This window comes from Oncorhynchus clarkii, chromosome 29, assembly GCF_045791955.1.
Source record: "Oncorhynchus clarkii lewisi isolate Uvic-CL-2024 chromosome 29, UVic_Ocla_1.0, whole genome shotgun sequence".
Taxonomy (NCBI): Eukaryota; Metazoa; Chordata; class Actinopteri; order Salmoniformes; family Salmonidae; genus Oncorhynchus; species Oncorhynchus clarkii.
Genome location: NC_092175.1, coordinates 34313995 through 34338259, shown reverse-complemented (window position 1 = coordinate 34338259; position 24265 = coordinate 34313995). Strand labels below are relative to the sequence as shown.

At 42.0% G+C, this 24265-nt stretch overlaps 1 protein-coding gene and 1 non-coding gene across 3 annotated transcripts; both read left to right on the top strand.

Moving 5' to 3' along the window:
- Positions 1-397: 397 nt before the first annotated feature.
- LOC139388280 (hypoxia inducible factor 1 subunit alpha, like 2) lies at positions 398-23608 on the top strand. 2 transcript variants are annotated; one of them, XM_071134854.1, is made up of 12 exons: positions 398-635; positions 14168-14418; positions 14516-14655; positions 19486-19570; positions 19657-19754; positions 19869-20044; positions 20156-20262; positions 20362-20509; positions 20734-20891; positions 20988-21067; positions 21192-21451; positions 21910-23608. In XM_071134854.1, exons 1-12 carry the CDS (start codon positions 535-537, stop codon positions 22478-22480), a joined length of 2175 nt encoding a protein of 724 aa, XP_070990955.1. In that variant the 5' UTR covers positions 398-534; the 3' UTR covers positions 22481-23608. The 2 variants fall into 2 exon arrangements, with proteins under 2 accessions (XP_070990955.1, XP_070990956.1); XM_071134855.1 differs by lacking the exon at positions 14168-14418 and having other exon boundaries at positions 424-635.
- Positions 23039-23120, top strand: trnas-gcu (transfer RNA serine (anticodon GCU)). The gene has a single exon. It is a non-coding gene; the product is annotated as a tRNA-Ser (tRNA).
- Positions 23609-24265: the final 657 nt, after the last annotated feature.

The following is a 24265-nucleotide window of genomic DNA, read 5'->3' as shown; positions in this document are numbered from 1 at the left end:
TGTCGCCACAGTTTAGGATCAGGAATCATGCCAGATGTCCTGCTAAATCTTTTTAAAACACAAAAATTAGGGTTGGTCAATGTCTGTGCCAACTTTACCCTAATCCATCACCTCATGGGTAAGACAACATTTAAAAGAAAATACCATTAAGAAAGTTAGTATTTAGTTTTAGATTTCACTTTAAGAAAGGATAAACATCAACTTCACGATACAATCCACTAATGTATTGATAAATGCTACCGTGTTAATTTCTTCTACTGTAACACATTTGGTAAATGGTCATTAACTGATAGTTCTGAGCCCAAAGGAGATTGTTTGTAAACAAAGTGGACGAAAGACCCTCCCTGGTGGGAGGTGGCATTTACAAAAGAGGCGGAGTCTCAGGAGAAAGATGAATGACTTGCCACTGGACATTGGTTCAGGAACCTGTTCTAGTTCAACCTCCAAAAGTACAAGTGGGACGAAATGCTCGCGACCGCATGCCTGGCATGTGTCTGTGATTACTAGCAAGTGTCCATTCAGAGATTTTGGATAATGTTTCCTCATTTAGGAAATTCTCTGGAAGATGCTTGTGATCAAAAGCTCCACAAAACAAAGAGACAGAAGGACAGAATTAATGGACAGAAGAGAAGCAGGTGAGTTACTTCTCTAATGAATTACTCTTAATAAACAAAACAAACACACCACTTTACTTAGGTTTTTATTTTAGACATGGGAAAGTCAGGAGTGGATTTAGCATTAACTGACAAAACATAGTCTATTTGCATTAGAAATGTACAGGATTGTTTTGGTCATATACCGTCAGGTCCATAATTATTGGCATCCTTGCTGGGGCTATTTTGCTTCTACTGGTCCTGTGGCCCTTGTTAAGGTCAACGATATCATGAACATTATTAAGTACCAGAACATTTTATACCACAACCTGGTTGCCTCTGTCAGGAGGCTGACTATTGGCAGCAAGTGGATCTTCCAGCAAGACAATAACCCCAAGCACACATCAAATTCACAAAGAAATGGTTAATTGATCACAAAATCAACATTTTGCAATGGCTATCTCAGTCTCCAGACTTGATTACCTGTTAAACAAAACCTCTTTCTCTGAGCAGCTTTATTAGTATAAAATAATATAATTCCCCCTTTTTTTGTTTCATACAATATAGCTCAGTATTTGTATTATTTATTTATTTTATACTTTACTTTTCCCCCCTCATCTTTATCAAGGGTGCCAATAATTATGGACCTGACTGTATATGATCAAAACAATTCTGTACATTTCTAATGCACTTCAGGACATTTTGCAAGAGTTCGCTATTTCAGATATGCTATAGCGTAGTAGTTAGTTGCTGTATCTCTGGAAGCAGACAACCAAGACTGGTTGTGATAAGCTAGCATGACGTAGCTGTGATGTTGTTGCCTCCCATGGCTGAAAGTCGCCCTTTATCTCCTCAGGAGGTTCACACTCTTAGCTTCCCTCTGGCAGAGATACCAGTGATTTGGGCTAGATAACTATAGAATGTATGTCATGGAAACTGTAGTGTTACGTAAACATCCCCTCAGTTTTTCTCCCTAGCAGGGGTTGGAAACACAATTATTTTCCAATAATTTTGTTGTGAACAGAACCACTATTGTTTTTTGTTTCGTTCCACAGTTCCGACCAGCAAAATAAAGTTCTGAACCCGGTTCGAACCCCAAAAATGTACCGTTTTATATTGTTCCTTTCTAAAAATCGACAGTTTTTACATTTAGCCCATTAAATGACTTCACCAATCAGTGCGGACAGAGCAGGCAAACTAGGTGTTTACATGCGTGATGGACAGACAAATGTAGCCTAACTATTGGAACAAGATGTGACTGAAATTTTGTGGGTACGAAAAAGCGTGAGAGGGTTGTTTGAGGAGGAGGCTTGAAGCGCTGGGCACCTTGTTATGTCATGCATTATCTGAATGACGTCCACAGAACTTTTAATGTCCTTTGAGCTAGCTAGATAACTAACAAGCGTGAGCTAGCTAGCTCATATGTTTGTGTGAGTGTAGAGCTGCAACAGAATTAAAAACACGTCTTACCCTTTTCTAGTTAATAAATCCAAGGTAAAACGGGATAAATACACCTTTATTATCCATAACTAGCAGTGTAGTAGTTAATCCATGATTCTCTAGCTAATTAAAAATATCCCTCCCTATATTCTGAGGGGGGAAGAGCCTGCCCCTCCCCCCTTAATCTGCAGGAACCCCTCTTATTGCTTCTATTCGCCATTTTTTATTTTTTAAATTTTTTAATTACTATCTTGTCTCATCGCTACAACTCCCGTACGGGCTCGGGAGAGACGAAGGTCGAAAGCCTTGCGTCCCCCGAAACACAACCCAACCAAGCCGCACTGCTTCTTAACACAGCGCGCATCCAACCCGGAAACCAGCCGCACCAATGTGTCGGAGGAAACACCGTGCACCTGGCTACCTTGGTTAGCGTGCACTGCGAGCGAAGGACTCTGTGTGCTAGCTAGTCCTAAGGAGGACTCCGGTACACAGCAGGTGGAAGGCACACCGTTTCACTAACTATCAAGCTAGCTTGTCTCAAGGTATTGCTAGTCTCGAGGTATTGCTTGCCTGAGGTACAGTACCTTATGATAAGCTGTCGACCACACTATCTACCAAGAGAGTTCTCATCTGTATTATTCGTATTTACCACCATGAAGTGAGCTGGCACTAAGACCGCTCTCAAACAACTCTATAAGGCCATAAGCAAAGAAGAAAATGCTCAACCAGAAGCAGCGCTCTTAGTGGCCGGAGACTTTAATGCAGGCAAACTTAAATCCGTTTTACCACATTTTTACCAGCATGTCACATGTGCAACCAGGGAGAAAAAAAAAATCCTAGACCACCTTTACTCCACACATAGAGATGCATACAAAGCTCTCCCCCGCCCTCCATTTGGCAAATCTGACCATAATTATATCCTCCTGATTCCTGCTTACAAGCAAAAACTAAAGCAGGAAGTACCAGTGACTCGCTCAATTCAGAAGTGGTCAGATGATGCGGATGCTACACGACAGGACATTTACCACCACAAAGCGAAGCTGGCACTAAGACCGCTCTCAACCAACTCTATAAGGCGATAAGCAAAGAAGAAAATGCTCACTCAGAAGTGACGCTCCTAGTGGCCAGGGACTTTGATGCAGGCAAACTTCAGTTTAACCAAAAATTTACCAGCATGTCCTCCTGATTCTTGCTTACAAGCATAAACTTAAGCAGGAAGTACCAGTGACTCGCTCACTACGGAAGTGTTCAGGTGACGCAGATGCTACACTACAGGAATGTTTTTCGGTAGCCGATGTGAACCAAACCTTCAAACGGGTCAACATTCACAAAGCCGCTGGGCCAGACGGATTACTAGAACATGTACTCAAAGCATGCGCGAACCAACTGTCAAGACACTGACATTTTCAACCTCTCCCTGACCGAGTCTGAAATATCTGAAATGTTTGAGCAGACCACCACAGTCTGAAATGTTTCAAGCAGACCACCATAGTCCCTGTGCTCAAGGAAGCGAAGGTAACCTGCCTAAATTATTACTGCCCCGAGGCACTCACGTCAGTAGCCGTGAAGTGCTTTGAAAGGCTGGTCATGGCTCACATAAACAGCATCCTCCAGAACAACCTAGACCCACTCCAATTCGCATATCGCCCCAAAAGATCCACAGATGATGCAATCCCAATCGCACTCCACTCCGCCCTTTCTCATCTGGACAAAAGGAACACCTATGTGAGAATGCTGTTCATTGACTACAGCTCAGCGTTCAACACCATAGTGCCCATGAAGCTAATCACTAAGCTAAGTGTGCTAGCTAGCTAGCTAACACACGATGTCACTTATTAGCTAGCTAGGTGAAGGACACTGTACAATTTTGATTGAGACATGTTGTTTGATGTTGTAACAGAACGTTCAAGATCAAACATTCTTGACCAACTATATTCATTGGGTTTGGCTCATCGAACCCGTACTACTGCTGCTGCAGTCAGCCAACAATGATTTGCTGAAATTGCTGTAGGCCTTCTGCTGCCGTGCACAAGCTGAGCGCCTGCTGCTGACATCACTCACAATGCACTTTTGCAGCCAGGCACATATGTTGTGACATTTAGAGGGGAAAAACTCCTTGCTTGGTGGGTGAAACAAAAACATTTTTGGGCCTCTCTCTTCCTTTTCCTCTCTAGTCCAGCCAGAGTCCATCGAAGAACAGGAAATTATCAAACCACAGAAGAAGATAAAAATATGTTGTTTTCAGTGATGGCTTCATGGGATAGCTAGCAACTTGTAAACAATTACCCCTTCCTATAATAAGATGACCAGATGTCTGAAAATAAAACCGGGGACATTTCCATTGTGCCGGCCAATATATCATTAAAATATCCAATATGATTATCTATGAAATAAAAAAAGAGGGACAATTCAGGTTTCATGTATTTAGTCTAACAGGCACACTGTGATAGAGAAAACAACTATACTACAGAAACACTACAGACAAGACAGAACTGTCCAATCTGAACAGCCATTCAGTGGTCCTGGTAGTCTGGGTAGAACTGATCTGAACAGCCATTCAGTGGTCCTGGTAGTCTGGGTAGAACTGATCTGAACAGCCATTCAGTGGTCCTGTTAGTCTGGGTAGAACTATTCTGAACAGCCATTCAGTGGTCCTGGTAGTCTGGCTAGAACTGATCTGAACAGCCATTCAGTGGTCCTGGTAGTCTGGGTAGAACTGATCTGAACAGCCATTCAGTGGTCCTGGTAGTCTGGGTAGAACTATTCTGAACAGCCATTCAGTGGTCCTGGTAGTCTGGGTAGAACTGATCTGAACAGCCATTCAGTGGTCCTGTTAGTCTGGGTAGAACTGATCTGAACAGCCATTCAGTGGTCCTGGTAGTCTGGGTAGAACTGATCTGAACAGCCATTCAGTGGTCCTGGTAGTCTGGGTAGAACTGATCTGAACAGCCATTCAGTGGTCCTGGTAGTCTGGGTAGACTAAGAGCAGAAGAGAACATGAGCAAAATTGAAAAAATAGACAATAGTACATGTGAAATACTTAACAACATCATAAAGAAATAAGACAATGATGAGATTGGTAACTACATAATATACTTATAGCAACCCAATCTGTATATTTCTCAGAAGAATGTATCTTCTTCAGGATTGCTCTGTCTTTGGCCAGCTTCTCCAGGAACTCCTGGCAGGGGAGGTTGAAGTTTGTCTTCACAATAAGCATAGGAACAGTGAACCTATTTCTTGCTGCTGTCCATATATCATTCATTCCGTTTCTTGGAAAGAGCCATTGTACCTCCTCTGTCTGCTCTTCTTACTCTCTTAACTTTTTCTTCTGCTCCAATCTTTCTCCTCTTTTCTTCACTCGTCTTCCTTCTATTTACCTTTCCACCGCACTCTTATACACTCTCCTTGCTTCACTCTTTTCAGCCCCTTAATTTTTCCTTCTCCTTCCTCTCCAATCTTAAATAATAAATAGTACACTATTAGATAACCAAAGTACTTTAACATTCCCATTTTAATTTTTAATTTTTAATTTCACATGTATTTAACCAGGTAAGCTAGTTGAGAACAAGTTCTCATTTGCAACTGCGACCTGGCCAAGATGAAGCATAGCAGTTCGACACATACAACAACACAGTTACACATGGAATTAACAAAACATAGTCAATAATACAATAGAAAAAAAAGTATATATCCAGTGAGTGCAAATAAGGGAGTTAAGGCAACCAATTGGCTTTGGGGGTGACCAGTGAGATATACCTGCTGGAGCGTGTACTACGAGTGGGTCCTGCTATTTATTAAATTTGTATTTAACCAGGCAAGTCAGTTAAGAACAAATTCTTATTTTCAATGACGGCCTAGGAACAGTGGGTTAACTGCCTGTTCAGGGGCAGAACGACAGATTTGTACCTTGTCAGCTCGGGGGGTTGAACTTGCAACCTTCCGGTCACTAGTCCAATGCTCTAACCACTAGGCTACCCTGCCGCCCCTATGGTGACCAGCGAGCTGAGATTGGGCAGGGCTTTACCTAGCAGAGACCTGTAGATAACCTGTAGACAGTGGGTTTGGCGACGAGTATAAAGTGAGGACCAGCCAACGAGAGCATACAGGTCGCAGTGGTGGGTAGTATATGGGGCTTGGTGACAAAACGGATGGCACTGTGATAGACTACATCCAGTTTGCTGAGTAGAGTGTTGGAGGCTATTTTATAGATGACATCGCCGAAGTCAAGGATCGGTAGGATGGTCAGTTTTTCGAGGGTATGTTTGGCAGCATGAGTGAAGGAAGCTTTGCTGCGAAATAGGAAGCCGATTCTAGATTACATTTTTGATTGGAGATGCTTAATGTGAGTCTGGAAGGAGAGTTTACAGTCTAGCCAGACACCTAGGTATTTGAATTTATCCACGTATTCTATGTCAGAGCCGTCCAGAGTAGTGATGCTGGATGGGCAGGTGCGGGCAATGATCGGTTGAATAGCATGCATTTAGTTTTATTTGCGTTTAAACCTGTTGGGGCTAGGGGGCACAAGGAGTTCCCTAAAGGGAACACCCCCTCCCATTCAGCTGAAAAATATATTCTTTAGAAATATTTAACTTTCACACATTAACAAGTCCAATACAGCAAATGAAAGATAAACATCTTGTTAACCTCTTGGATCTCCCCATACCGGATCCGGTATCAGGAATACAGACTCAAGCTCATTACCATAACGCAACGTTAACTATTCATGAAAATCGCAAATGAAATGAAATAAATATGCCATCTCTCAAGCTTAGCCTTTTGTAAACAACACTGTCATCTCAGATTTTCAAAATATGCTTCTCAACCATAGGAAAACAATAATTTGTGTAAAAGTAGCTAGCTAGCGTAGCATTTAGCGTTAGCATTAGCGTTAGCATCCAGCACGCAACATTTCAACAAAAACATAAAAGCCTTCAAATAAAATCATTTACCTTTGAAGAACTTCGGATGTTTTCAATGAGGAGACTCTCAGTTAGATAGCAGATGCTCAGTTTTTCCCAAAAAGATTCTTTGTGTATTAGAAATAGCTCCGTTTTGCACATCACATTTGGCTACCAAAAAAAAAACGAAAATTCAGTCCTCAAAACGCGAACTTTTTTCCAAATTAACTCCATAATATCGACTGAAAACATGGCAAACGTTGTTTAGAATCAATCCTCAAGGTGTTTTTCACATATCTCTTCATTGATATATCGTTCTTGGACGCATGGTTTCTCCCCTGAATCAAATGGTAAAGTACAAGCAGCTGGCAATTGCGCACCGAATTCCACGCAGGACACCAGGCGGACACTTGGAAAATGTAGTCTCTTATGGTCAATCTTCCAATGATATGCCTACAAATACGTCACAATGCTGCTAAGACCTTGGGGGAACGACAAAGAGTGTAGGCTCATTCCTTGCGCAATCACAGCCATATAAGGAGACAATGGAAAACAGAGCTTCAGAAATTCTGCTAGTTTCCTGGTTGACGCATCATCTTGGTTTCGCCTGTAGAATGAGTTCTGGGGCACTTACAGACAATATCTTTGCAGATTCTGAAACTTCAGAGTGTTTTCTTTCAAAAACTGTCAAGAATATGCATAGTCGAGCATCTTTTCGTGACAAAATATCGCGCTTAAAACGGGAACGTTTTTTATCCAAAAATGAAATAGCGCCCCTAGAGATCCAAGAGGTTAATCTACCCATCATGTCCGACTTTTAAAAATGTTTTACAGCGAAAACACAACATATATTTATGTTAGACCACCACCAAATAAATAAAAAAAACACAGCCATTTTTCCCAGCCAAAGATAGTCACAAAAGCAGAATTAGAGATAAAATGAATCACTAACCTTTGATAATCTTCATCAGATGACACTCATATGACATCATGTTACGCAATACATTTATGTTTTGTTCGATAATATGCATTTTTATATCCACAAATCTCGGTTTACATTGATGCCATGTTCAGAAATGCCTCCAAAATATCCGGAGTAATTACAGAGAGCTACGCCAGATAACAACAATACTCATCATAAACTTTGACGAAAGATACATGTTCTACATATAAGTAAATATACACTGGTTCTTAATGCAACCGCTGTGTCAGATTTTTTTTAAACGTTACGAAAAAGCCTACCATGCAATAATCAGACGGCGCTAAGACGTAAACATATTTCTCCGCCATTTTGGAGTCAACAGAAATACGAAATTACATCATAAATATTCCCTTACCTTTGATGATCTTTCATCAGAATGCAGTGCAAGGAGTCCTAGTTCCACAATAAATTGTTGTTTTGTTCCATAATGTCCAATACTAGTGTCCAATTAGCTCCATTTGCTAGCACTTTCAGCTCACGTCCCCAAAAGCTGACGCTGGTTCAGGCGAACTCGGACGAAAACTTCAAAAATATATATTCCAGGTCGAATAAACTGGTCAAACTAAGTAGAGAATCAATCTTCAGGATGTTATTTTCATATATATCCAATAACATTCCAACCGGATCATACGTTTTCATCTGCAGCCAAATGGAACGATGGTGATATCAACAGACAAATGCGCAACAGGGAAATTGCATTCTGCCAGGACAGTGACTCATTCCCCTCCCATTCGGTCAAAGTTCACACCAGAGGCTCCCTTCCACGTTCTACTGAATGAGGACATCTAGTGGAAGGCGTAGGACGTGCTAACAGATCCATATCTTATTTGGAAGTGAAGAGGCGATGACTTAAAATTAGACCCGCATTCAGAATTTCACTTCCTGTTTGAAAGATTGCCTGCCCTATGAGTTCTGTTATACTCACAGACATAATTCAAACAGTTTTAGAAACTTCAGAGTGTTTACTATCCAATAGTAATAATAATATGCATATATTAGCAATCTAGGACAGATGCAGTTCACTATGGGCACACAATTCATCCAAAGTGAAAATACTGCCCACTATCCCCAACAAGTTAAGAGCAGTTGGAGGCCACGGAAGGAGAGTTGTATGCCATTGAATCTTGTCTGGAGGTTAGTTAACACAGTGTCCAAAGAAGGGCCAGAAATATACAGAATGGTGTCGTCTGCGTAGAGGTGGATAAGAGAATCACCAGCAGCAAGAGCGACATCATTGATATATACAGGGAAGAGAGTCTGCCCGAGAATTGAACCCTGTGGCACCCCCATAGAGACTACCAGAGGTCCGGACAACAGGCCCTCTGATTTGACACACTGAGCTCTATCAGAGAAGTAGTTGGTGAACCAGGCGAGGCAATCATTTGAGAAACCAAGGCTGTTGAGTATGCCAATAAGAATGTGGTGATTGACAGAGTCGAAAGCCTTAGCCAGGTCGATGAATACGGCTGCACAGTAATGTCTCTTATTGATGGCGGTTATGATATCGTTTAGGACCTTGAGCGTGGCTGAGGTGCACCCATGACCAGCTCGGAAGCCAGATTGCATAGCGGAGAAGATACGATGTGATTCAAAATGGTCAGTAATCTGTTTGTTAACTTGGCTTTCGAAGACCTTAGAGATGCAGGGTAGGATAGATATAGGTCTGTAGCAGTTTGGGTCTAGAGTGTCTCCCCCTTCCTTTGAAGCGGGGGATGACCGCGGCAGCTTTCCAATCTTTGGGAATCTCAGACGATACAAAAGAGATGTTGAACAGGCTAGTAATAGGGGTTGCAACAATTTCGGCTGATAATTTAAGAAAGAGAGGGTCCAGATTGTCTAGCCCGGCTGATTTGTAGGGGTCCAGATGTTGCATTTTTTTCAGAACTTCTGCTATCTGGATATGGGTGAAGGAGAAATGGTGGGGGCTTGGGCGGGTTGCTGTGGAGGGTGCCGGGGAGTTGACCGGGGTAGGGGTAGCCAGGTGGAAAGCATGGCCAGCCGTAGAGAAATGCTTATGGAAATTCTCAATTATAGTGGATTTGTCGGATGTAACAGTGTTTCCTAGCCCCAGAGCTAGGTAGCTGGGATGAGGTGCTCTTATTCTCCATGGACTTTACAGTGTCCCAGAACTTTTTTGAGTTTGTACTGCGGATGCAAATTTCTGTTTAAAAAAGCTAGCCTTAGCTTTCTTAACTGCCTGTGTATATTGGTTCCTAACTTCCCCTGAAAAGTTGCATATCACGGGGTCTATTCAATGCTAATGCAGAACGCCACAAGATGTTTTTGTGCTGGTCAAGGGCAGACAGGTCTGGAGTGAACCAAGGGCTATATCTATTCATGGTTCTACATTTTTTGAATGGGGCATGCCTATTTAAGATGGTGAGGATGGCACTTTTAAAGAATAACCAGGCATTCTCTACTGTCGGGATGAGGTCAATGTCATTCCAGGATACCCCGGCCAGGTCGATTGAAAGGCCTGCTCGCAGAAGTGTTTTAGGGAGCGTTTGACAGTGATGAGGGGTGGTCGTTTGATCGCAGACCCATTACGGATGCAGGCAATGAGGCAGTGATCGCTGAAATCTTGGTTGAAAACAGCAGAGGTGTATTTGGAGGGTGAGTTAGTTAGGATGATATCTATGAGGGTGCCCGTGTTTACGGATTTGGGGTTATATCTGGTAGGTTCGTTGATACATTGTGTGAGATTGAAGGCATCAAGCTTAGATTGTAGGATGGCCGGGGTGTTAAGCATGTCCCAGTTTAGATCACCTAGCAGCACGAGCTCAGAAGATAGATGGGGGGCAATCAAATCACATATGGTGTCGAGGGCACAGCTGGGGGCAGAGGGTGGTCTATAGCAAGCGGCAACGGTGAGAGACTTGTTTCTGGAAAGGTTCATTTTTAGAAGTAGAAGCTCAAATTGTTTTGGTACAGACCTGGATAGAAAGACAGAACTCTGCAGGTTATCTTTGCAGCAAATTGCAACACTGCCCCCTTTGGCAGTTCTATCTTGTCGGAAAATGTTATAGTTAGGAATGGAAATGTCAAGGTTTTTGGTGGTCTTCCTAAGCCAGGATTCAGACACGGCTAGGACATCCGGATTGATGGAGTGTGCTAGGGCAGTGAATAAAACAAACTTAGGGAGGAGGCCTATAATGTTAACATGCATGAAACCAAAGCTTTTACGATTGCAGAAGTCAACAAATGAGAGAGCTTGGGGGATGGGAGTGGAGGTAGACACTGCAGGGCCTGGATTAACCTCTACATCACCGGAGGAACAGAGGAGGAGTAGGATAAGGGTACGGCTAAAGGCTAACAGAACTGGACGCCTAGTACGGTCAGAACAGAGAGTAAAAGGAGCAGATTTCTGGGCACGGTAGAATATATTCAAGGCATAATGTACAGTCAAATGTATTGTAGGATGTGAATACAGTGGGGGTAAACCTGTGCATATAGTGATAATGAAAGAGATATTGTCTCTTGAAATAGCATTTAAACCAGGTGATGTCACTGCGTGTGTGGGGGGATGGAACTAAATTGTTAGCCGAGGCGTGTTGAGCAGTGCTAGAGGCTCTACAGTGAAATAAAACAATAGTTACAAACCAGAACAGCAATCGACACGGCATGGTGACGTTAGGAAAAGGCATGCGTAGCCTGGTGATCATACAAGTCCAGTGCGTGGCTTCAAGCAGCTAGCGGCACGGGGCTAGCAGGCTAACAGAAAGGCTTTAGAGGGATGACGCGACGGAGGGAAGTCTGTTGTGCCCCCCTCAAGCAGTTACATCAGCGGACGGATCAGCAGGGCTCCGTGTGGTAAACCAGGCCAATTGGCAAAATATGTATAGTGGCCGAAGATATATGTCCGAAGGGCCTCTTAAATCAGCAGTCCAATGTGCTTAAGATAGCTAGCAGGCCGCAGATTAGCGGCTGTGCGTTCAGGGGTCGTTAGCTGCTATAATTCCAGGTGGAATAAAAATATAAGAAAATATAATAAAAATGTTTATAAAAAAATTTTTGGTTCAGAGCTTGCGATAGGAATCTGGAGATAGAGAAGAATAAGTCCGACTAGCTCTGGTTTGAGTCACGCTGTACAGACTGGCGAGAGTTGTCCAGGATAAAGGTAGCTGATGACCGCTAGCAAAGGATAGCTGACTGCTAGCTAGTGGCTTCGGAATGTATTCGATGGGCCTCGTAAGCCAACAGTCCGTTGTGCTCTAGACATCTAGCATTCAGGGGACGTTAGCTGCAAAGGTCGGAAGGTGAGAAGGTTCAGAGCTTGCGATAGGTATCCGGGGATATGGAGAGAAGAAATAGGTCCGGTATGCTCTGGTTGAATCGTGTTGTCCAAACTTGCGAGAGCTTTCCGAGCTAAGGTTAGCTGATGACCGTTTGCTGGCTAGCTTATGTTGGAGAGATTCCAGTAAGAGGCAAAGAAAAATAAGTTAGAGAAAAGCAGGTCCACACCACATTGGGTGAGGCGGGTTGCAGGAAAGTATTTTGAAGTAAGGGTTTCGAAAAATATAAAAAGATATGCGAAGAAAAATATATATACATGGGACACGACAAGACGAAGGACAAATACAAAGACCCATTGCTTGCCTCATTTTTGTATTTTATCTCAAAAACATTGTATGGAATAATAAATTGGCCGGCTCTGTAATCATATCTTTACCTTTCCTCCTCTATCTCTTTCACTCTTTTTCCCATCCAGTCTTCCTCCTCTCCTTCCTCTCCACTCTCTAACAGAAAACATTATGCTAATGTTATCCATGAAAATTTAAAAACATATATTTTCACACTATTTATTATAATCCCAAACCATTAAAATTGTAATCTACAAATAAATATGAAATATTCTCATAGTTAATTGTGCATTCATTTAATATAATCATATTTTCAAAATAGCCTGTCCACTGCATGTTTACATTACAACGTTTTTTAACCTAGCTACCATGACAGTAGCTGGCTAACCTAGCTAGATAACTTAGTTGACATAGCTAATGTTAGCTAGCATAACCTATTTAAAACCTTATGGCGCAGATCATCTATCTATATAATAAATTGTGACATTTTAACATCACTAGCTAGTATCTCAAACGATTGTAACTTACCTGGCTTGAAAAGACGTTTGTGGTGATGTTGTGGATGAACTTGTCACCTTGTTAGCTTCTGGCCGAGTTTTCCACAGCAGTTTTCTCTAAAACTAGCGGGAACAAGTAGTTAGTAGAAGAAGAAGAGTGAATGAAGCTGCTATAGCGAGCAGCCCCCTCTGCTGGACGAAACAAGCACAACGCGATTGATAAGTCAACTGGTAGGCTCTGCTGCTCGGTCTTTCTTGCCACGTAAAATATTATTTCACTTTTCAGTCCTTTTTTTAATGCACTGTTAAAAACGGGGACATTTCCGGGGACAGGCCACCAAAAACGGGGACTGTCCCCGGAAAACGGGGACGTCTGGTCACCCTATCTATACGTACTATTTTAATAGTAATGTGTTAACAGCCAATGTGTATAATATGACCGTTGCCTCCTGTTTAAGTTTATTGCAATGAAGTTTGTTTTGTATTCTAATTATTAGGTGGAAGTTGTTAGCTACGATGGTATCTTTAACCTAGCCTAGATTTTAGCCAGCTGCTCTGCAGTGCAAGCTAGCTTGACTTGCTATAAAGGTCGAGAAACAAATTGAGGAAAAAGTAAACAAACAAAACATGTTTTATTATTACCAGAAACAATATATTTATCCTGTCTTGAATGAACAGATCATATCTTGCAATCTTCCAAAATACATGTGATCTCTGACAAGAGACAGGCTCTCCTCCAGCTTGAATTAAAAACTATTTTCAGTTGAGGGGCAAGACTCCGTGAAGATGAAGATAAGTCACGTAAACGGGGCATACGTTTCTGAGTGACAGAGTGAGGGCTTTGCATAGGAGCTTTGTTGCGTTTTGTTGTGGGACTAGAAAAAAATGCCTGGATCATAAAAGAAAGCCATCAACCGGTTCCCATGCTTTTAAAAACAATGGTTAGGTTCCAGAACAGTATGGATCACTTTCATTCCAAGATCTATTTCTGTTCCTTGAAAAATGTATTTATTTTCCGGTTTTCTGTTCTGTTCCCTGAACCTGTTCCAACCCCTGCTCCTTAGGCCCCTTCACTTCTTGTCTCTCTCTGTAGTTCTCTTTCTTCATTCCTCTCAACTGCATAGTATTTTCAGAAATGTTCTCTCTTAATGGTAAGACACTGCTTGTACCACAGGGTGAGTACGGAGCGGCTGCGGGCCCAGTCCCGTGTTGCAGCTAAGAGTAGGAGGGAGAGAGAGAGACGTTTGTTTGGGGAGCTGGCAGCATGGCTACCTCTGCCCTCTGGTCTGACTGGCCACATAGACAAGGCTTCTATCGTCAGACTCACACTGGACTACCTGCGTCTGAGAGCGCTGCTAGACCATCGAGACAATGTCACACCAGAGACCAGGGTCTGCTCTGACACAGTCCACTTCACCATGCACGGTAACAACATTCTGTTGGGTTTTTGGAATGTCAAGGCTTTTAGAGTGTTCAAGGGTTTAGAAATATAGTAGAAGGCATTGTCCTCTGTGTTATTTAGGGCGATACCCAATGGCAGGGATTTTCTCTGTGGAGACAGTGCTGGAGTCTGCTGTTGGGGGTTTCATGCTCTTGGTGTCTCAGAACGGCCAAGTTATCTTCACTACAGGGGACATAAGGACACACACTGGCATCAACCAGGTACAGTCATATTATACTGAACAAAAATATAAACACAACATGCAACAATTTCAATGATTTTACAGATTTTTACAATTCATATAAGGAAATCAGTCAATTGAAATAAAATCATTAGGCCCTAATTTCACATGACTGGGCAGGTGCGTAGAAATGGGTGGGTCTGGGAGGGTATAGGCCCAACCAATCAGAATGAGTTTTTCCCCACAAAAGGGATTTATTACAGACAGAAGTACTGTGGCTTGCGAAACTATTCACCCCCTTTGCCATTTTTCCTATTTTGTTGCCTTACAACCTGGAATTAAAATGGATTTTTGGGGGATTTGTATCATTAGATTTACACAACATGCCTACCACTTTTAATATGCAAAATATTTTTTTGTGAAACAAACAAGACAAAAAAACAGAACTTGAGCGTGCATAACTATTTACCCCCCAAAGTCAATACTTTGTAGAGCAACCTTTTGCAGCAATACAGCTGCAAGTCTCTTTGTTGCCTCTCTGATTAATGCCCTCCTTGCCTGGTCTTTGAGTTTTGAGTCTCTTGGCAGGTTTGTTGTGGTGCCATATTCTTTACATTTTTAAAAATAATGGATTTAATGGTGCTCCGTGGGATGTTCAAAGATTCTTATATTTTTTTATAACCTAACTCTGATCTGTACTTCTTCACAACTTTGTCCCTGACCTGTTTGGCAAGCTCCTTGGTCTTCGTGGTGCCGCTTGCTTGGTGGTGCCCCTTGCTTAGTGGTGCCCCTTGCTTAGTGGTGTTGCAGAATCTGGGGCCGTTCAGAACAGGTGTATATATATACTGAGATCATGTGACAGATTATGTGACACTTAGATTGCACCCGGTTGGACTTTATTTAACTTATTATGTGACTTCTGAAGGTAATTGGTTGCACCAGATCTTATTTAGGGGCTTCATAGCAAAGGGGGTGAATACATATGCCAGTTTTACAAATATATATATATATTTTTAAACAAGTACATTTTTTAATTTCACTTCACCAATTTTGACTATTTTGTGTATGTCCATTACATGAAATAAAAATCCATTTAAATTACAGGTTTAAATGCAACAAAATAGGAGAAGCGACAAGGGGGATGAATACTTTTGCAAGGCACTGTACTTCTCAGTTTTATCGGCTGTCCGGGTGACTGGTCTCAGATGATCCCGCAGATAAAAAAGCCGGATGTGGAGCTGGCGTCGTTACACGTGGTCTGTGGTTGTGAGGCCGGTTGGATGTACTGCCAAATTCTCTAAAACGGCTTATGGTAGAGAAATGAACATTAAATTCTCTGGCAACAGCTCTGGTGGACATTCCTGCAGGCAGCATTCCAATTGCACCCTCCTTCAAAATTGAGACATCTGTGGCATTGTGTTGTGTGACAAAACTGCACATTTTAGAGTGGCCTTTTATTGTCCCCATCACAAGGGGCACCTGTCATTCACACGTCAGGTGAATGAATTATCTTGTCAAAGGAGAAATTCTCACTACCAGGGATGTAAACAAATTTGTGCACCAGATTTGAGAGAAATACGTTTTTTGTGCGTATGGAACGTTTCTAGGATCTTTAATTTCAGTTTATGAAACATGGGACCAACACTTTACATGTTGCGTTTATATTTTTTGTTCAGTATATGTACATACAGTTGAAGTCGGAAGTTTACATACACTTAGGTTGGAGTCATTAAAACTAGTTTTTCAACTACTCCACAAATTTCTTGTTAACAAACTATAGTTTTGGCAAGTCAGTTAGGACATCTACTTTGTGCATGACACAAGTAATTTTTCCAACAATTGTATACAGACAGATTATTTCACTTATAATTCACTGTATCACAATTCCAGTGGGTCAGAAGTTTACATTCACTAAGTTGACTGTGCCTTTTAAACAGCTTGGAAAATTCCAGAAAATTATGTCATGGCTTTAGAAGCTTCTGATAGGCTAATTGACATCATTTGAGTCAATTGGAGGTGTACCTGTGATTGTATTTCAAGACCTACCTTCAAACACAGTGCCTCTTTGCTTGACATCATGGGAAAATCAAAAGAAATCAGCCAAGACCTCAGAAAAAAAATTGTAGACCTCCAAAAGTCTGGTTCATCCCTGGGAGCAATTTCCAATCGCCATGGTTCATCTGTACAAACAATCGTACGCAAGTATAAACACCATGGGACCATGCAGCTGTCATACCGCTCAGGAAGGAGACGCGTTCTGTCTCCTAGAGATGAACGTACTTTGGTGCGAAAAGTGCAAATCAATCCCAGAACAACAGCAAAGGACCTTGTGAATATGCTGGAGGAAACAGGTACATAAGTATCTGTATCCACAGTAAAACGAGGCCTATATCGACAAAACCTGATAGGCCGCTCAGCAAGGAAGAAGCCACTGCTCCGAAATCGTCATACAGTGCCTTGCGAAAGTATTCGGCCCCCTTGAACTTTGCGACCTTTTGCCACATTTCAGGCTTCAAACATAAAGATATAAAACTGTATTTTTTTGTGAAGAATCAACAACAAGTGGGAGACAATCATGAAGTGGAACGACATTTATTGGATATTTCAAACTTTTTTAACAAATCAAAAACTGAAAAATTGGGCGTGCAAAATTATTCAGCCCCTTTACTTTCAGTGCAGCAAACTCTCTCCAGAAGTTCAGTGAGGATCTCTGAATGATCCAATGTTGACCTAAATGACTAATGATGATAAATACAATCCACCTGTGTGTAATCAAGTCTCCGTATAAATGCACCTGCACTGTGATAGTCTCAGAGGTCCGTTAAAAGCGCAGAGAGCATCATGAAGAACAAGGAACACACCAGGCAGGTCCGAGATACTGTTGTGAAGAAGTTTAAAGCCGGATTTGGATACAAAAAGATGTCCCAAGCTTTAAACATCCCAAGGAGCACTGTGCAAGCGATAATATTGAAATGGAAGGAGTATCAGACCACTGCAAATCTACCAAGACCTGGCCGTCCCTCTAAACTTTCAGCTCATACAAGGAGAAGACTGATCAGAGATGCAGCCAAGAGGCCCATGGTCACTCTGGATGAACTGCAGAGATCTACAGCTGAGGTGGGAGACTCTGTCCATAGGACAACAATCAGTCGTATATTGCACAAATCTGGCCTTTATGGAAGAGTGGCAAGAAGAAAGCCATTTCTTAAAGATATCCATAAAAAGTGTTGTTTAAAGTTTGCCAAAAGCCACCTGGGAGACACACCAAACATGTGGAAGAAGGTGCTCTGGTCAGATGAAACCAAAATTGAACTTTTTGGCAACAATGCAAAACGTTATGTTTGGCGTAAAAGCAACACAGATGAACACACCATCCCCACTGTCAAACATGGTGGTGGCAGCATCATGGTTTGGGCCTGCTTTTCTTCAGCAGGGACAGGGAAGATGGTTAAAATTGATGGGAAGATGGATGGAGTCAAATACGTTAGAATGGCCAAGTCAAAGTCCAGACCTGAATCCAATCGAGAATCTGTGGAAAGAACTGAAAACTGCTGTTCACAAATGCTCTCCATCCAACCTCACTGAGCTCAAGCTGTTTTGCAAGGAGGAATGGGAAAAAATGTCAGTCTCTCGATGTGCAAAACTAATAGAGACATACCCCAAGCGACTTACAGCTGTAATCGCAGCAAAAGGTGGCGCTACAAAGTATTAACTTAAGGGGGCTGAATAATTTTGCACGCCCAATTTTTCAGTTTTTGATTTGTTAAAAAAGTTTGAAATATCCAATAAATGTCGTTCCACTTCATGATTGTGTCCCACTTGTTGTTGATTCTTCACAAAAAAATACAGTTTTATATCTTTATGTTTGAAGCCTGAAATGTGGCAAAAGGTCGCAAAGTTCAAGGGGGCCGAATACTTTCGCAAGGCACTGTAAAAAAGCCAGCCTACGGTTTGCAACTGCACATGGGGACAAAGATCGTACTTTTTGGAGAAATTTCCTCTGGTCTGATGAAACACAAATAGAACTGTTTGGCCATAATGACCATCGTTATGTTTGGAGGCAAAAGGGGAAGCCTTGCAAGCCGAAGAACACCATCCCAACCGTGATGCACGGGGTGGCAGCATCATGTTGTTGGGGTAGTTTGCTGCAGGAGGGACTGGTGCACTTCACAAAATGGATGGCATCATGAGGGTGGACAATTATGTGGATATATTGAAGCAACATCTCAAGACATCAGTCAGGAAGTTAAAGCTTGGTTGCAAATGGGTCTTCCAAATGGACAGTGACCCCAATCATACTTCCAAAGTTGTGGCAAAATGGCTTAAGGACAACAAAGTCAAGGTATTGGTGGCCATCACAAAGCCCTGACCTCAATCCTATAGAACATTTGTGGGCAGAACTGAAAAAGCATGTGTGAGAAAGGAGGCCTACAAACCTGACCCCATTACACCAGCTCTGTCAGTGGAAATGGGCCAAAATTCACCCAACTTATTGTGGGAAGGTTGTGGAAGGCTACGCAAGTTAAACAATTTAAAGTCAACGCTACCAAATACTAATTGAGTGTATGTAAACCCACTGGGAATGTGATGAAAGAAATAAAAGCTGAAATAAATTATTCTCTCTACTATTATACTGACATTTCACATTCTTAAAATAAAGTTGTGATCCTAACTGACCTAAGACCATTTTTACTATGATTAAATGTCATGAATTGTGAAAAACTGAGTTTAATGTATTTGGCTAAGGTGTATGTAAACTTCCGACTTCAACTGTATGTTGAGTGTTCATATTGTACTGGAACTGAAGGCAAAACAGATGGAAAACAAAAAATATTTTTCTAAACAACAAATATTTTTATGTCACGTGTAGATGGATCTGATTGGTAGGAGTCTGTTTGACTTCATGCACCACTGTGACCAGAGGGAAGTCAGAGATATCCTCTCAAAAATGATAGGTAAAGGGGACTTCACATATTTTAAACAAGATGTTAGTTAGCAAAGAGGCATATTGTTTATCTTCTGTATCGTGTCTTTCTATCAGCTACTGAGAGACAACAGCAGTGTGACTTCCTCCTCCGTGTGAAGAGCACTCTGACCTCTCAGGGTCGAGCTGTCAACCAAAGACACACACGATGGAAGGTCAGTACTTCATGCTAGTTTGAAGCAGAGTATTAACATGTTGAGTTTTATTCTTCTTTGTTGTAGAAATACAAACTTCACTTTCTCTTTTCTCTCTGTCTCTCACACACACAGGTGATTCACTGCGTTGGGGTTAAGAAACAATCTCACCTTCCAGAGTCAGCCTGTCTTGTCCTAATGTGCCGACCCTTACCCATCTCACAATGCATCATCAGGGATGCCAGCTTGAATCAGAAGACCTTCCTGAGCGGACATCATCCGGACATGAGGTTCACCTACTGCCATTCAGGGTACAATCACTAACTCAACACTCATCTGGTGACGCTACTGAAACGAGACGAGTAATACAAGCATATTACATAACACTTTTCATACTGTTTTTCATATGATTTTGTTTCTAGTGTCAAGGAGCTGACTGGATATACAGAAACAGAACTTCTGGGCCAGTCTGTGTATCAGTATTACCACACATCTGACTGCCAGCACATTCACAAAGCACACCAGAGCTGTGAGTTACCTCGAATCATGAGGTGTATATAAATATTGTTAATATCACTAGTATGTTCTGACCATGTTAAATTGATATGTGATCATGTGTCTGGGACAGTGCTCTCTAAGGGACAGGCTACCATGGGCAGGTACCGTCTGCTGCTGAAAGGTGGTGGGTATGTGTGGGCAGAGACGGATGCATCGATGGTGTACAACAACCAGACTGGGCAGCCCCAGAGTGTTGTCTGCATCAACTACATTCTAAGGTGAGAAGTGATGTTGGGGTCGGGGTCTAATGAAAGCATCTAATGAAATGACAACTCTTACCAAAACTGTGTGGATAGGAAGTTGGTTAGACTAGATATCTGTTCAGCTGTTTACAAGTAAAATCCCTTGTTCCTTGTGCTACCAAGTTGTATGCACCGTATCTGGTGTAAAGATATCTTCTCTGTCCTTTTTCCGTTTGCCCTATCTCGTTGTCTCACCACAGTGAGGTGGAGCTACCAGAGATGGTGTTCTCACTGCAGCAAACAGAACCTCTACTGAGGCCCTGTTACTCTGATCTTGTGGGGCCCATCCTGCAGAATGAGACCTATCCTGCAGCAGAGACAGCTGTTCATCTACGCAACACAAAAATACCAACTCCAGGTCTGTCCCTTTAGCTGACGATTATTTGCATCTAACCGAAGAGGTGGTAAGAGACTTGTGGCATTGAATTGTTACGTTCCTCCCAATCTGATCTAGAACACAACAATGAGATCCAAACCTATGAGGGATATTCAGAGCTCAACCGAGAGGATCAAATGAACATGAACTCACTCTCTGTAAGTAGGCCTATCTCTTTGCTCACGGGTAAAACCTGGGCTGAAATTGGTAGCATGGTGGACTTTTTCAATCCATGGTGGACTTTTTCAATCCCTTTTTTAATTGCATATTTCCTCCCTGCAGGAACTATGTGAGCTGGACCTGGACTCGTTGGCTCCATACATACCCATGGATGGAGAAGACTTCCTCCTCACTCCAGTTTTAGATGGGATCTTGGCCATGATAGAAGGTCCTGTTCTTCCACCTGGTTTGGAAGGCCAATGTTCCTTGGGGAAGTCCCCTATATCTGCTGGTTCTTTCACCACACATCAAATGAAAACCTTGCAGATAGAGCCCCCTTGTGACTCAGGGGCGTCACATACAGTCAAAGAGTCAGAGTTCGGGTAAGCACCACTGTGTGTGGGCACAAGCTTCTAGTCTCAGTCAATAGGTATACTGTTAAAAGGTATAAGCAAGTCCTGGTATCGATATTAGCATTTTTTACGCATTATGTTACAATCATCTATAAGTGACTTTGTTGAGCTTCACAATCAATTTGAGATACTTTCAGACATGATGCGTGAAAAATGCTAATATCGATAACAGTACTTGGATGGGATTTTTGCCACATGCTCAAACTCTGGAAACAATGCCAGGGAAACTAAACCAAATAATGGATTGCTGTCAAGGTGAAGACACCATTTTGTCATTTGGGTGAACTGTTCCTTTAACCGTTCATCAGTGGCATAATTGTTGCTGATTGTTTTCTTTGGATATAGGGAATCATACCATCATATCCTTGTCTCATTATTGGCCATTTCAGATGTTTCTTGGTCCTATATAACATCTGCTCTTTCTCCAGGGACCATATGAAGTCAGTCTATAGAGGAGGCAGTGCTGTGTTCAAGGAGGGCCCTGACTATGCCGGATTGGAGGGCCTTGTCCCGAACGAACAGTGGAGTGAGAAACACAAGTCCTGTAGACATCCACAGGCACTTATGGCTGCTGCTGCTAGGCTGCCTTACCGGACCGTGGAATATTTCCCCATTCACCCACAAGATGGATCCACTTGCTTGTGTGGATCACCATCAAGGCAAGTGTTGTGGAAATACACACAGCAGCCCAAAATCCCAAGCACAGGCCCTCAGCCACCTACCAATCATATAGACGAGATGTCAACATGCCATGTTCCTTTCAGCCTGCCAGTACTGAGCAGGCTGGACTGTGAAGTCACACTGGGGCCAACCAGCTGCCTGCTTCAGGGGTCAGAGATCACCTCCGTCCTGGACCAGGCCCCCTCCAGATTCTTACACATGACAACATGGGGCATAAATCAGCTCTCCACCCAATATGCCCATCCTTGTTACGCACCCAGATCAGCTATTGAAGTCAGCTCTGGCACATCGACATCATATGCTGAATGGATAACATGAACTTGATTATCCCAAGAATTGTGCCAATCTCTCCTCAACTAGGCCTATATTGTGACTTTTACTGGCAATTTAACTGACAAATGTGGATGCATAGCCTAGTTATTAAATACAGCATTTAATTACAATGATCAATATTAAAACTGTTGTCTTTGTTTTGTGCCCATACAAGTTACAATATATTTGAGTTTTTCTTATCCACTCGGATTCTACAGGCAAAAACTGCCATATATAGCTAGCTCTATTATACAAAGATTCTCTGCTGTTTTTAAACCCCACTCCATGGTGAAAGTTTCGGTGAAGGAAGTTTATGATTAACCTTTTTTCACCATGGAGGGGCGTTTAGTCCGCTACGATCGCAACTGTCTGGGAGATGGGGACTAATCCTACCTCATGTTGTATAAATCCAAAGCAATTTAACGTAGTTTTGGAATGGTATATTCACTACAGTAGTAAACTGGTGCAAATAAATCGAAAAACAAAGCATAATAGCAAATTATTAACGCGCATAAAATAATTTTCTACGCATAAATGTAGATATTTTCCGCAAATATTCCAACCGACGAGGTGGCCGAGTGGTTAAGGCGATGGACTGCTAATCCATTGTGCTCTGCACGCGTGGGTTCGAATCCCATCCTCGTCGACATATATATTTTTCTCCATTACTTTTGCAAGTGTTGCGATGATCTATTAGTCTTTACAAGATAACGGCGAATTATGAATAATAAGAGTATTTGTATTATAAAGCAAGACAAGTGAAGGCTTTATACAACATGTTCACATAGTACTCTAAATCCTTGCATACTATAACCATTCTAAATGTCCATATAATGCAGATATCCGTATAATACGGTATTCATAGGAAGTGTTACCAAAATTAGGAAAAATAAGAATATGGATATGATAAACTATTATAGCACTATTATGTATAGGCTGAGTAAAAGTCCTGATGTTTGTGTTTATGTTTAATCTTAAATGTTAGAAGACACCCACATTATTTTGTTAGTGAAAGTGATACAGTTTTTAATCTGTATGTCACAGTAGAAAACATGGAAATAGTCATATTTTACAAATGTAGGCCTAGACCCTAACTGCGTGGGGGCGCTATTACCCAATAAAAGGCAAAAGGAGGCAGATTTAACTATTTCTCTTGGTGTTGGGTATAGAGAAATTGTAACGGACTATTTTTGTAGCCACTAAAACAAGCTGACCAGACCTCACGCGCACGTGCGTCCGCGTGTGCCATCGTGCGTATGTTGATTTTGCCCCCCCCCCACACCAGACCAACTATATTAACTTGGGGACAGGTCGAAAAGCATTCAACATTTATGGCAATTTAGCTAACTAGTTTATTGTTGCTAGGTAATTTGTCCTGGAATATAAACATTGGTTTGTTATTTTACCTAAAATGCACAAGACAATTAATCCACAGATTAAAGGGTAATCATCCTTCTTCAGGCTTCTTCTTTGGACTACATATGATGGTTGGCAACCAATTTAAGGTGCATTACCACTATAGACTGGTGTGTGGAGCTTAGTTCATCTTTCAATCACCCACGTGGGTATATGCTCCTAAAAACCAACAAGGAGATGGGAGAGGTGGGACTTGCACCGCATTAAGCTCCACAAATAGAACCAAGATCTATTTTCGCGCCTGGCTACTCAGACGCTCGTTGAATTGCGAGAGCAGTGTGGGTGCAATGATTGAATAACATGTATGTGTACATTTGGTTCTTTGGACAAAGCCTATGGAGAAATTAATGGCGTTTTTGTAAGGTTTTTGGATAA